Genomic DNA, 12,583 nt, shown 5'->3' with positions numbered 1-12,583 from the left:
AAAAGGCAGAGAGTTTAATTATAAGAAGCCAACCACCAATGCGAACATTATAGGTCGGCACACACGCAACATCGCTAACCACTAGTCTACCCTCTCACGAAAGGATCTAACCCTCTTGCTCCTATGCCTGCAAGCTTCCATTCTTTGATCTCGGCCATCATCATTTCAACTAACTCTGGTGGGGTTCTTTGTTGGTGGATTCTGTTGAAAACCCTCGTGTTTCTTTGCTTCCACAGCACCCAGGCGTTTCTTTGTTTCAAAAATGAGTTGAGTCACATATGAGGGTAACCTTCGTCACACCTAAAAATTACTTCGAACAAACACCGCCCTTGGCGAGGCTCAAAGGGGACTGTAACTCGATGCAAGCGGCGTCATGGCTAATGGTGGTAATTGTCGTCTTGCAAAAGTCCATCAGAGTTACGTCATCCACACCAATGATAGATTTTGAGTATGAATTACGACACTACAATGTGCCATGTGAAGGAAGGAAACAGATTGTTCTCAACGATTTTCGCCGGTCGATATAGTAATATAATCGGACGGTTTTATCAAAGAAGGGTGCAGGGCGTCAGCGCTGACGTGTCCTGATCAGGACGCCGAGACCAGGTGGCGTACGGCTGCGTGGAATCTACGCCGTCTATTTCCCTCTGGACGAACAGAAAAGACAAGGACGGCTCCCTCTTGCGACCTGACCACCACCACCCCCAATTCTCAATCGAAAAGCACAAGGCCGCTGCAGCTCTCGCCGGGGCTAGGGTTTCGTCGATCGATCGATCAGTCGACGCGAGCGGGAGCGAAGATGATCGAGGTGGTGCTCAACGACCGCCTGGGGAAGAAGGTGCGCGTCAAGTGCAACGAGGACGACACCATCGGCGACCTCAAGAAGCTCGTGGCGGCGCAGACCGGGACCAGGGCCGAGAAGATCCGCATCCAGAAGTGGTACACCATCTACAAGGACCACATCACCCTCGGCGACTACGAGATCCACGACGGCATGGGCCTCGAGCTCTACTACAACTAGCCTCATCACCCCCGCCATGTATATTGTTATTCCCCTCGCCTTTGCATATGATTCCTTTTTATTACTACTTATAAGGGTTTGTTGTCTATGTGAACATGGTTCTCCTTCTGTTGTCGAGATGAGAATCTCAAATTAAGCATCTATTATTATCGCTATGCCGAACATGAAGACGCCTGTTTTCTGTTTAATTTTCAGTTTGTATGCAAAGTCAGAATTCTTGAACCATGGTCATATGTTGTCCTGAAGTGCAATGAACTAGAAATTGTGGGTTTCCGTTTTACTGTGAGTTTCTTATTGAAACGCTGCTTTGCTAATTGATAATGATATGCTTGCGTGTGTTATAGTTATCAGATGGCGGTGGTAGATTAGTTGATTTGGTTGATGAGGTTTATCCCCTTGTTGATTCTTGTAGTGTTAGCAAAAATACCAGGGATTGCTTAGGATAACTTTTCTTACTGGCTTTTGTTTGCTACTTGTTCGTTGGTAGGTTCTAGCCCCTCGACAACTGGAGAACTCGATTGATTTATTAATGGATGGGAATATTTTAACATAGCAAGATAACTTTGGTGTGATTGATTCTGTTAACTACTGTATTCTACAGCTGTAACATTGGTATGATTAGTAATCTACAGCTGTAACATTGTTATGATTTAACTAGTACTCCCTCTGTTCCTAAATATTTCGATTGATTTATTAATGGATGGGAATATTTTAACATAGCAAGATAACTTTGGTGTGATTGATTCTGTTAACTACTGTAATCTACAGCTGTAACATTGGTATGATTTAACTAGTAATCTACAGCTGTAACATTGTTATGATTTAACTAGTACTCCCTCTGTTCCTAAATATTAAGACGTTTGGGCAGTTTAAATTGAACTGCCAAAACGTCTTATATTTAGGAACAGAGGTAGTAGAAAGTAACTAAACAGACGGTTTGTGTGGTCATGAAAGCTGAATTTATTTGCATATATGAGTGATGCATCTGAAGGAGAATAAATTGAAAAGTTGACCATCAATCAAATGCTTCATGCTTGAACTTGATAATTCATTTACAGTACCTCCCTTGGTTTTGCTGATATGGCACTGCTCTGCTCTGTGTTTGCAAAGAAAAGAATTAAAATCTTCCATGCAAGTACATGTTGAAATTATGCTCTGTTTTGCTTTCCGTGTTTAGTCTGACAAAGACAAAGCTGATTTTGCATATTGAATTTACATGCCTATTTCATTGCCATGCCACTAATCATCGCGCCATTGCAGTGCAGGTTCGTCACCTATCGTTGCCTGTGATGAGCGTTGGTTGCATTCCAGTCCCAGTGTCTTCAGAGCTCGATGTGTGGGCTGAACTCCAGCGAGCTACTATATAAGTAGTGCATTATTGTACCCATGATGATTATTGACAGCCTGAACATACTTTTCCTGTGATCGACCTGCGAATCTAATGTGCTGTTACTGTGAAGTTTATAAATAACATAAACTGTGTTACCTGGGGTTGTGATGATGGCAGTATTACACTGTCACATCATGTTGTTATGTTATAAGGCATTTGCTCTGCTTAATTTTCACTCATTTTCTCCTTGGTTTCCTATCGGATAACACAGGCGCACTTTGCAGGGGAAATGCATTTGGAGCACCCGTGTGCCTTGCACCCCCTATATGAAAATAGCATTAAAAAATATTAGGAAATTTCAAAAAATTCTGAAATTTTGGGATATCAAATCTGGATGCCCATTGTACACCCGTGTTCATTTTTGCGGGGAATGGTGCGCGTAGTACCCGCGGCGCAGAAATTACGGTCGGGCATATGATGCATCCAACTTTTTTTCTATACATACGAATTATTTGTCTTTATTCACTGACATTACAACATTCCCCATGAAACTGAACACGGGTGTACAACGGGCACCTAGGTTTCATATCCCAAAAATTAGAATTTTTTGAAATTTTCTAATATGTTTTTTATTGCTGTGTGTGGCACCTGAGAGCTACAAATCCTCTTCCCACTTTGCAGCTCTTAGATTGACCAAATATAACTATGTTTGGTTTTCATACAATGAACATGCTCAAATTTCATAGTCCTTTTGCTGGCAAAATACGTTGAACTAGAAAAATGCTGAAAGAGACGCAAATAAGCTGCAAATAAGCTACTCCCTCCGTTCAAGTCTTTGTAGAGATTCCACAATAAACTACATAGTACATAGCAAAATGAGTGAAAATCTGCACTCTAAAATACATCTATATACATTCATATGTGGTCGTGAAATATCTACAAAGATTTATATTTAGGAACGGAGGGAGTATATCTCAACATAACAACGCAAGGGATCAATCATTATACAAAAATACATTTTACACCATTCTTATCCAACCCAGGCTAAACAATGCCTGATGCTGTCAATAAAGAGCACGTACAAAAAAAATTGCAATCACCAGCTCACTCGATTCAGGTGCCTTCTTAGCAAAGACAATTGCCAGCATGATCATTTGGCTAGCAGATGAATGTGTCATGCATGCTCATTTGAGCTGCAAGACATGGGAACCTTTTTTGTACAAAACCATGGAAGCAGAAAAGCCTCTACAAAAAAACCTCGCCAACTTCGTAAATTAATGGATGATTTCTTGCATAGTAAAACATGTGTACATACAAAAATTGGAGAAACGGCCTCAGCTTGAGTGCCATTTGATGTTGAGGTGGTTGCAATCCAGAAAGGTTTTTACTCTGCTCAATGCCACTTCCCGGTGCTGCAATACTGCATTCATGCCAGGCTCACTCCTCTTCCGTGTCATCTTCTTGGAGATGTTCTTCCATTTCGATTCAAACTCGCATGCTGAAAAAAAAAGGTAAATAGAACATCTTGCTCATTTAAACTTGAGCACAGAAACGGACATTTTCTTTCGCTGTAAGAACTAAATATGCTCTTCAAGGATGTATACTGCGAAGTACTCATTCTGTGTTCAAAAGTGTCAATGGACTAAAACAATCAAATCTGCTGACCATGTTAGCATTTCTCTAATGTGAAGAGAGGGAAAGAAGCCAAAAACTAATGGCATCGATCTACACCAAACAGTGAATTAATCAACAAACCGCCATAACTGAATGGTCGTTAAACTAAACAAAGTACGAAATTATAGAAGAAAGGTGGACCACTCTATTGCACATCAGGATAAACACGCATGTAGGTGTTTAGGATAAAGCATGGTGTTTAGGATAAAGATGCATGTAGGTGTTTAGGGTAAACATAAAGTTGCATACAAACTAGAGCATGGTGTGCGATTCTAGTGGTACATCAATCTCGCTCAAAGCATGAAGCTGTAGAAAGATGAGATTTTTACTTAACTAACCTTCACTTCTGTTGGTGAAGCCTTCGACAAGGCATGCGAGATTCCATGGCCTTCCAGCAGAAGAGGCTTTGGCACCACCTTTTAACTCGCCATTATGTTGTCTCAAGCTAGAAAAAGAATGATCCTTTCGTTAGGAAATAAGAACTTAAGTCATGTGATTAAACATAGTATTCTTTTTTGTGTGTGTTTGTGTAAGAATACTTTCTAACCTTTTATGCACCCCTAGTCCCAACACGAACACAAAAAGAATCTCAAGCTACATGCCTGAGCAAGACAAGACAGCCTAAAAAACAATCATGGCAGCGACAATATTATTCAGGCTTTTATCAGAGGAGCCAATTCTCAGTTACTGGATCTTGTTTTATTTTCCAGGGAATCATCAGCAAACACAAAATTGTGGAAGCAGTAGAATCGATTAATCTTCTTTAGTGTCGAGCTAATACAAAATTGCAGTTTCTCGAGGGGATTGCAACCAAATGGAGGAATCAATTTGAAAGTTCATCCAATTCACCAGGGCCACCTGAGGCTATATCAGGCTAGAGAGTAGAAACCCGAAAGGGAAAAGGAGGAGGAATCACCGCCGAGGGAAGTCAGTCGTGACGCCGACGTATGTACGAGGGGCCCGGGAGGAGGAGATGAGGTAGACGCACCACGGCGCCGCCTCCTTTTTCTTCTTGGCGGCCTTGGGCGGTGGATCTCCGGACGCGGGGGCGGAGGAGGCCGATACCGAGGAGGGGGTGGCCTTGCAAGACTTTGGAGGGAGGGTGGTGCGGGGAATTTTGGCGACCCGGAAGGTGGCGGAGAGGCTCATCTCATCTGTCGCCTCGCCGGCGACGGGAGGACCTCCTCTCCAGGGGAAGGGGATGCATCCATGGACGAAATTTACGAATTGGAGACTTGGAGTATAGGGCTTCTCATCAGTGGGCCGCCGAGGGCTTGTTGTTCATGGGTCGTAACAAAAGTCTGCTCATGTTTTGCCGCCCGAGAGCGAGACCATACAGAGGCTTCGCTTATTTCAAAGAAAAAACTGAGAGGCTGAGTTTATCTTTTGTCTCGAAAAAAAACTGAGAAGCTGAGACTGACAGCGAGACCATTTGAGAGGCTAGATTTTTCTTTTAAAAAAAGCTAGTGTTTGCGAACTAAGCGTAGCTTAGATGGTTAGATTTTTAGAAATGATAAATTTTGAAAGTTCATATTTTAAGCATGACAACCCGAACGTGTTTTTATGGCAACTTTAGTCGACGCCAGGTTGACAAACATAATTTTTTTGTCAGAAAATTGCTATGTTTTAACAACTAAACTTGCCACCTCATGTCAACTAAAGTTGTCATCAAAAAACGTTCGAGATGACATGCTTAAAATCCGAACTTTCAGGATTTATCGAGGTTTTAGTTTTTTTATGGTGGAACTAGCCCATCAGTTTCCTAGACCAGCATTTATTTAAGACTTTCCGGAGATGTTACAGGTCTTTTTTTTAAAGAAAAACGAGACCATGTCCTCTCTGTGGTTTATGGTGCCGCCGCTCAAAGGCATGGGAGCACAGCCAAGTAGTTTTTCGGTAGTACGGAATGGGGGCGAGTGGGATGAAAGGAATTAGGTGAAGCTATTTTCCCCGTGACAAGAGACGGATATTTCCCGCGGAAGCCACCAGATCAGAATCGTCTCCCACAATTTTACATGGCCTCTCTTATCATGTCTGGTACTTTTGCCTGACCTGACTAGGTGGGACCATCTGGTTTACATATTCTACAACGAATGCCATGCAAGACTAATGTCCATCAAAAATGAAACTACAGGCTACAGACTTAATGGTTTCAGCTCACAAAAGCATGGCCGTTTCACAGTTCCAACAAGACAGACGAAAAAGAAAAACAATGGATGACCAGTTAGATCAAGCTCGCTGTTTCTTCCCACTGGGTAGATCGTCGTCATAATGCCCTTCGCCTCCATCTTTATCGCCCTTCTTCCTCGCCAGGATCTTGTTGATCTTGTTGAGGTCGTTGCTGAGCTTCTGATCCTTGTTCTGCTTCCTGGTCTTCCTGCCATCCTGCATCTTCACACCAAACTGGAATGCCGCCTTTGGCATGGCTTCCTTCTGATCGTTGTATTTCGCCCACTCTTCTTCCGTCTCAAAGTCCCACCGGTGAAGACGGCCCTTCGCCTGCTCAAGTATCGTCATAGTTAGAATAGAGTATGGACATGAAACCCTGGTAAGTGACACCTCACATATACTCGTATACGTTTCAAACATAGGCTTGTACTGCAAAATCAGCGCAAAAACAGATTCACTTACCCGCCCACCCATATCCATCTTTGACAAATCATCTTCATCGTCACTCCCTGCGATCTCTTGATTATAACCCTGATAACCAGGATAACACTCAGAGTAACTATCTGAAATAAAATTTGGGTCTTTCTCCCGCGCATCTTTTTCCCTCAGCTGCTTAAGCCTGTCATCATCACGCTTGAAGACAGAACCTAGACCCTTATCCTTGTCTGCTTGAGTCATCAACCTTGGATCCTGAGATATATTTGGGTCAACTAATACATCGTATCCCACAGTACCCTGTTGCATGTACTGTTCTGGATAAGCCAGCTGCTGTTCAGCATACTGATAGCCTGACCACTCGTCTTGGTATCCAGCAGCTGCCATTTGGGCTTGCATAGCATCATAACCATCCTAACATCACAAGAGACAAACCTTCAGGCATCTGGGTTAAAAGGAAAACAGACATTTTGTTTCCTAAACTACAACAGCTAGTTTTGTAGCACACTGGAAATGTAGACTGATAATAATATTTACACTTCCGCTAAACAATCAACCTGCATCATTGAAACACTGCGTACTATATTCACCAGAACTGATGTTGCTGAACATAAAAAGAAAATTACCATTGGCTGTTGCCAAGCTTGAGCAGGTTCAGATGGTTGAATAGGACCATACACAGGTTCATTCAAATTGGACTGATTCTGATGGACACGTGGGGATTCATCCATATCTTCGGAGATGGGGCTCTGGCTCATTTCCTTGTTAGGAACAGTATAGTCAACTCCATCTCCAATGAATATGTCATCGTCATCTGCTCTAGCAACAGGGACAGAATGTTTCTCCTTTTCACTGAAGTTACTCTTTCGTGGGGGTGGGGGTGGCGGTGGCATATCCTTTTCAGACTGGTGTTTCTGAACAGAACCATCACTTTGGGCAGGTCGTACTACCTCATTGTAGACACCACCTGCCAAATTATTCTTCCCTGCGATATAAAAAACAAGACAGTAGTACAGAAATTATAGTAACATCATATATCACAAATGATTTAAGGCAATTGATATATCACAAATAACCAATACTAATTTAACTACTGAAATCAAGCAGAACAAAACCAAGATTAGTATACATAACACAAGCACCAGAAGTTAAATCTTGACAGAAGTTTATAAGAACAATTGAATTAAAACTAAACCATCTTAAGTATTAATCTTACTTTTGGATGTTTTCTTTAGATAAAAGGCGCAAGGGGCGCTCAGCTTTAAATTAATAAAGCCAAACAAAGGCCAGACTTTGCGATGTCCGTAACAATATAAACACTCATCCAACATTTCTCCTTCATACAGAAAAATTACTCTAGCATGTTTTCTCACGCCTTAATGAAGAACGCTTCCTGTAATCCTGTTCTTAGGTCTCACTCTAATATCCTCTACTATGATAGATTGATAGAACCACTTTCATTTTGAAGCACATACCTTTTGTATCCCTCTCCTTTTTCTTCTTCTTCAAGACCTTCCCTGATGATCCAAGTCTAAGGTATGACATGATTTTGGCAATCCTGTCAAGTACAGAGCCATCCACGCTGACAGTGACCATTTCCTGTAGAAACAAGATAACCGTCTGAGCAATAAGATAACACAGTTACAAAAACAGCGACATGGTTACTGTTCCAGTACCTCTGGGACAGGGCAATCAGCTTTGCTCCTGTGAAGAGTTGTTGGAATATCACTGTTAAGTCCATCCTCCTGGTTGGAACAAGAAAAATAATTAACCACACATTGCGTATACTGAACTGTATTAAAGAACTGAACACTTCCATAAACAAGAAATTTTCGTTAAGCCTACTGTAGGAAGTCTGATCATTCCTACAAAGGAAAACAGGAAAGAGATTACAGTGTACACAGCATGGCCACTATTACTACAAGTGAGATGTGTATAATCATCAGTATTACGTAATTAAGCACACAAAAACACCAACACGAGAAATTTTGAAGACAATACCATATTGTAAATAAATGCCATCCGGCCAGGAAGAAACATATCATTCGCCTTTGTCATGCTTTGCTGTTGCTTTACAGTCCACTGGTAGACAGACTGCAATCAATGAAAATGTCAATCAGTATCCATTTTATGTTACATAGGTTGTGTGCAAGTTACACTAATAAATAAAATGAATTATACCTTTGCAATTGCAGTGCGGAATGAGACTGCCCGGTCTTCTTTTGTTTCCCTGAAAAGGGAAGTGAAAAATAATGTAGAAATGCTCCCAACATCCTTAAGAGATCTAGAGAAGGGCATAACATCATACTCCCTCTGTAAACTAATATAAGAGTGTTTAGATAACTACTTTAGCATTCTAAACGCTCTTATATTAGTTTACGGAGGGAGTACTTCAGAGGGTTCACCCCTACTTTTCCAGTTCAAAATTTTCAGAGATACACTATATTTTTGTTTTATTTCGACACAAGGTCATGCTGGTGACTGGTTCAGGAAATAGGTTGCTAATGTTATAAAGAGCCGCAGCAGGCACTGGCGGAGCTTCATATAGGCCAGGAGGGTACTGGCCCATCCTATCCCTGGAAAAGTCCTTGGTAATGTGTACATGTTTAGCTACCAAATGTTTGTGTTTGTTTCACTAGCTTGGCCCCCTCTTAGGTTTAGCTTAAGCTCTGCTAGCAGATATAAATGTAAATTATCCATCAACAGAGAGGCAGAGATAGAACAAGTTCGGCTTGGTCCCTCTTTCCCACAAGTCATAAGACAAGGAAATTGCATTTGTCTCTCATAAGTCATAAGACAAAATGTCCATTTCTAACAGGTACTGGAAACTGCATCATCATAAGAAACTCTTGTCCAAGATCCCAACAGGAGGGTACTTGGCCTCTCCTCTCTGAAAATCATGTCAAAATCCTACAAAGAGCTAGCAAGAGGTTGTCCAGTTTGTTCTTCCATAGTGAATTCAGATCATTAGTTCAATTTCATACAAATGAAAATTATGCAAGTGACAGCACTCTTGTTGGCATATTTACAGGATCCTAAATGTGCATTAAAATCTGGTAATTTTCATAAAAGCCCTACTCAGTGTTACAGTAGTGTTACATAGTTAAAGCTATACTGTGGTTGCAAGTACCTCGCTTTGGCATCCTTCCCATCCTCTGCATCAGGCTTCTTGTCAATTTCACTCCGTACTTTGTTTAGTAGAGCAAAATCCAACCCTTTGACCAAATGAGTATGCTCCAGATCGCCTATTAAGAGCATAAAGTGGAAATGGCACATTAATCATAATGTAGTACCAAAGAAAGACAAATTTGAGCATCAGAGATCTAAGCTACCATTTCCAAAACAGCATATCATGTTACCTTCGAAAGTATGTTCTTCTAAATTAACTACTTTTCTTTTCAAATAAAAGAATGTTAAAGAGGATTAACTTCACAAATCAGATCTTTTCCAGACAAGAAAATACATGTACTTAGAGAATGACAGGTCAAAATAGCTCTATTGGGGGAAGCAAAACTAGCCTCTTGTCGACTGCACGTTAAAATGGAACAGATAAAGGCTGTTTCCACAATTTTGATGATTGCACATTACTGATTGACCAGATCAATCAATCATAATGCAGATTTCGTTTCTTTTTTCACCGCATGCAGATTTCGCTCTTCATACTTCATTCAGAAATAGAACTTCTAAAACCATGGCAGGTTTTGTCACGGTCAGATTGCACTCAAGAGGCATGTCCGTCCAGGATAGCAGCAAGCTTCTGCGGGCATTAATTAGGTACTCCCTCCGTCCCATAATATAAGACGTTTTTTGACACTACACTAGTGTCAAAAAACGTCTTACATTATGGGACAGAGGGAGTAGTAGTTTGGCTTTTATGTTTGTAGTTTGCATTGTGTTAGGAAAAGAGTTTAATTAGGAAAGCTTTGGAGTTCAGTCCGAGTCTGTCTCATGGTTGTAACTATAATTTATAAGGAGAGGATCATGGTCAAACAAAAGGGCAAGCGATAGAATTATCAATCTGTCATCTGCCTCGTGATTCTCTCCTACCCCCTAGCACCCCTCTCCTATGCGCATGCTATTCTAGACACCGCTGCATCCTACCATGGCTAGCCGGCGGTGAGGCTACAAGCCGAAGCTGCCTGTACTGGCTGTGACAGGTTTACAGACATAAGGATTTTTTTATCGTTTCTCATTCACATTAGAAGTCTGAAGCAAACTTAGCACAATTCAGACACCTCATGCATATCCTTGCACTCATGTGCATACATTTATTGAGTGCAAGAGGAAACACACATAAAAAAACAAGCAGAAGATGTTTATCATCAAGATAAATAAATATGACAACTATACCAACCTCCAAGGTATTTGCTTTTCTCAATTGAAATCTTTTGGGCATCTTCTAGCCTGTAATGCAAACAATTGCAGAACTTAAATATAGAAGAACATTATGGTAAATTGAGCACAGGATGGCTGTAGGAGACATGTGAATCATGGGGTCTATTACCTCAAATCTGCTCCAGGAGGTGCCACGGCATGAAACGAACCAAGCTCTGTAGGTTCATAGTCAGGGTTTTGATCTTCACGACGCTCCTTCGCACGATCTCGGTACCTTGGTGTCTCTGGTTCTTCTTTTTTGTTCTCCTCTCTTCATGAGGAGATCAATGAGAATTAGGTGAGCAAGAAAGGTATGTTTGAGGTAGTTGAGCACGTATCTGATTTATCATGAAATTTCCTGTTTCTACATGATTTCAGACTCCAAAAACTGGTACATGAAAAGACAAAGAAAGTGTTTGAATTATGCCCAGTATGACAGCATGGCAGCATGGCCACCATGGTCTAAGTAATGAACACTAACCAGAGCCCCCCAGAGTTGTGGGAGACTATTGAGTCCCATGGATTTGCAGGACTCCATTTATTCAGCGCTATCGATAATTAATCATGGTTCTCCTGCTCATGAAACATGCTTACAACGATAATCTGATGAGCAGGATTGGTATGTTTCTGTAATTTTCCCTCAAATTAGTACCAGAACCATCGCCCCAGCTATGTCAACTAGGTGATAAACGTCATTCAAATTCGCAAGCCACATGATATGAACATCAGTACATCACTAACCATGCTATTAGAACAAATCGAAAACAAAAGGTGCAGACAGACAGGTATGCGGGACTCACTTCCGCCGCGCCATCTTCTCCTTATAGTTGCTCTTCTTCTTCTGCGTCGATGACATCTTCCCTGTGTCCCGGGAAACAAAAGCCGGAGGAATACGGCTGCAACCCTAGCACAGGCGACGGGGGGCAGGGGGTTTCCGCGAGGGGGAGGGGGCACGGGATGCGAGGTGGCGGTTGGTGCCTGCTCCCTCGGGTTTGTAATGATACTGGAGTTTGCGCTGGGTTAGCGGGCGGCGGACTGGAGCTCCGGCGGCGTCGGCGGCGTAGATGGTCGGGTCCGTACGAGAGTGGCCGGGATGGGTGGAGACTTGGAGCTCCTCGGGTCTGTGGAGGGAATCATCTGCGCGCTTGGGGCCAGGACGGTAAAGAGGCGATGCCATCCAACGGTGCACGTTTTCTGAGCACCACTGTCACGTTACACTTCCTGCTTTTACGTCGGACCGCGTCATCATCACTGATAAAAGTGAAAAGTGTGAGATTTATCACGGGGCAGTGAACTAATTCGTGGATTTTTCTTTCGAAAAACACAATATAAAAGATGCTCTCACGGTATGCCTCTTGAACCCCCGCATCGCTCTCCCAGAAACGGCACGGGAGGAGTCTTTTATTGACACCATCCCTCCCCTCCCGCTTCCCTTTCCTCCCCGTCGTGAGATGCTCCGGTGAATTTGGAGGGGCGATGGCTGATGGATGTGCACATCGGCGTGCTTGGTAGGGGGCTGGGTGCGGTGGCTTGCCGCCTTGCCTCACGTGTGGGGTCTTTTTCAGTATTGTCGGAGATTG

The 12,583-nt window shown here is 42.4% G+C and overlaps 3 protein-coding genes across 4 annotated transcripts; 1 reads left to right on the top strand and 2 right to left on the bottom strand.

Moving 5' to 3' along the window:
* Positions 1–664: 664 nt before the first annotated feature.
* LOC125551041 (ubiquitin-like protein 5) lies at positions 665–2,508 on the top strand. Of its 2 annotated transcripts, none has more exons than XM_048714194.1 (2): positions 665–1,039; positions 2,287–2,508. In XM_048714194.1, exon 1 carries the CDS (start codon positions 800–802, stop codon positions 1,019–1,021), a length of 222 nt encoding a protein of 73 aa, XP_048570151.1. In that variant the 5' UTR covers positions 665–799; the 3' UTR covers positions 1,022–1,039; positions 2,287–2,508. The 2 variants fall into 2 exon arrangements, with proteins under 2 accessions (XP_048570151.1, XP_048570150.1); XM_048714193.1 differs by having other exon boundaries at positions 668–1,039; positions 2,282–2,508.
* Positions 2,509–3,343: 835 nt separating this feature from the next.
* LOC125551040 (structure-specific endonuclease subunit slx1-like) lies at positions 3,344–5,330 on the bottom strand. Its single transcript, XM_048714192.1, has 3 exons — positions 4,942–5,330; positions 4,364–4,470; positions 3,344–3,849 (listed from the first exon to the last, which is right to left on the bottom strand). The coding sequence occupies exons 1-3, from the start codon at positions 5,172–5,174 to the stop codon at positions 3,686–3,688; spliced, it is 504 nt and encodes a 167-aa protein (XP_048570149.1). The 5' UTR covers positions 5,175–5,330; the 3' UTR covers positions 3,344–3,685.
* Positions 5,331–6,013: 683 nt separating this feature from the next.
* LOC125551039 (suppressor of mec-8 and unc-52 protein homolog 2-like) lies at positions 6,014–12,152 on the bottom strand. The gene is made up of 11 exons (XM_048714191.1): positions 11,804–12,152; positions 11,134–11,274; positions 10,984–11,033; positions 9,760–9,874; positions 8,811–8,859; positions 8,631–8,723; positions 8,306–8,374; positions 8,105–8,228; positions 7,256–7,614; positions 6,657–7,043; positions 6,014–6,524 (listed from the first exon to the last, which is right to left on the bottom strand). The coding sequence occupies exons 1-11, from the start codon at positions 11,857–11,859 to the stop codon at positions 6,255–6,257; spliced, it is 1,713 nt and encodes a 570-aa protein (XP_048570148.1). The 5' UTR covers positions 11,860–12,152; the 3' UTR covers positions 6,014–6,254.
* Between the last annotated feature and the right edge of the window lie 431 nt (positions 12,153–12,583).

The sequence above is a fragment of the Triticum urartu genome, chromosome 4 (assembly GCF_003073215.2).
Source record: "Triticum urartu cultivar G1812 chromosome 4, Tu2.1, whole genome shotgun sequence".
NCBI classification, from domain to species: Eukaryota; Viridiplantae; Streptophyta; class Magnoliopsida; order Poales; family Poaceae; genus Triticum; species Triticum urartu.
Note: the sequence above shows the minus strand (reverse complement) of the source record. Positions and strands in the feature narration are given on the sequence as shown.

Excerpts from the sequence above, each read along its gene's own strand:
- LOC125551041 (XM_048714194.1), top strand. The coding sequence starts at position 800 with ATGATCGAGGTGGTGCTCAACGACCGCCTGGGGAAGAAGGTGCGCGTC.
- LOC125551040 (XM_048714192.1), bottom strand. The coding sequence starts at position 5,174 with ATGAGCCTCTCCGCCACCTTCCGGGTCGCCAAAATTCCCCGCACCACC. Across the intron at positions 4,471-4,941 it reads ACGACTGACTTCCCTCGGCG|CTTGAGACAACATAATGGCG; the intron begins GTGATTCCTCCT and ends TTCTTTTTCTAG. Across the intron at positions 3,850-4,363 it reads CTTCACCAACAGAAGTGAAG|CATGCGAGTTTGAATCGAAA; the intron begins GTTAGTTAAGTA and ends TTTTTTTTTCAG.
- LOC125551039 (XM_048714191.1), bottom strand. The coding sequence starts at position 11,859 with ATGTCATCGACGCAGAAGAAGAAGAGCAACTATAAGGAGAAGATGGCG. Across the intron at positions 8,375-8,630 it reads TGGCATTTATTTACAATATG|GAGGATGGACTTAACAGTGA; the intron begins GTATTGTCTTCA and ends TGTTCCAACCAG. Across the intron at positions 8,229-8,305 it reads CTGATTGCCCTGTCCCAGAG|GAAATGGTCACTGTCAGCGT; the intron begins GTACTGGAACAG and ends TTGTTTCTACAG.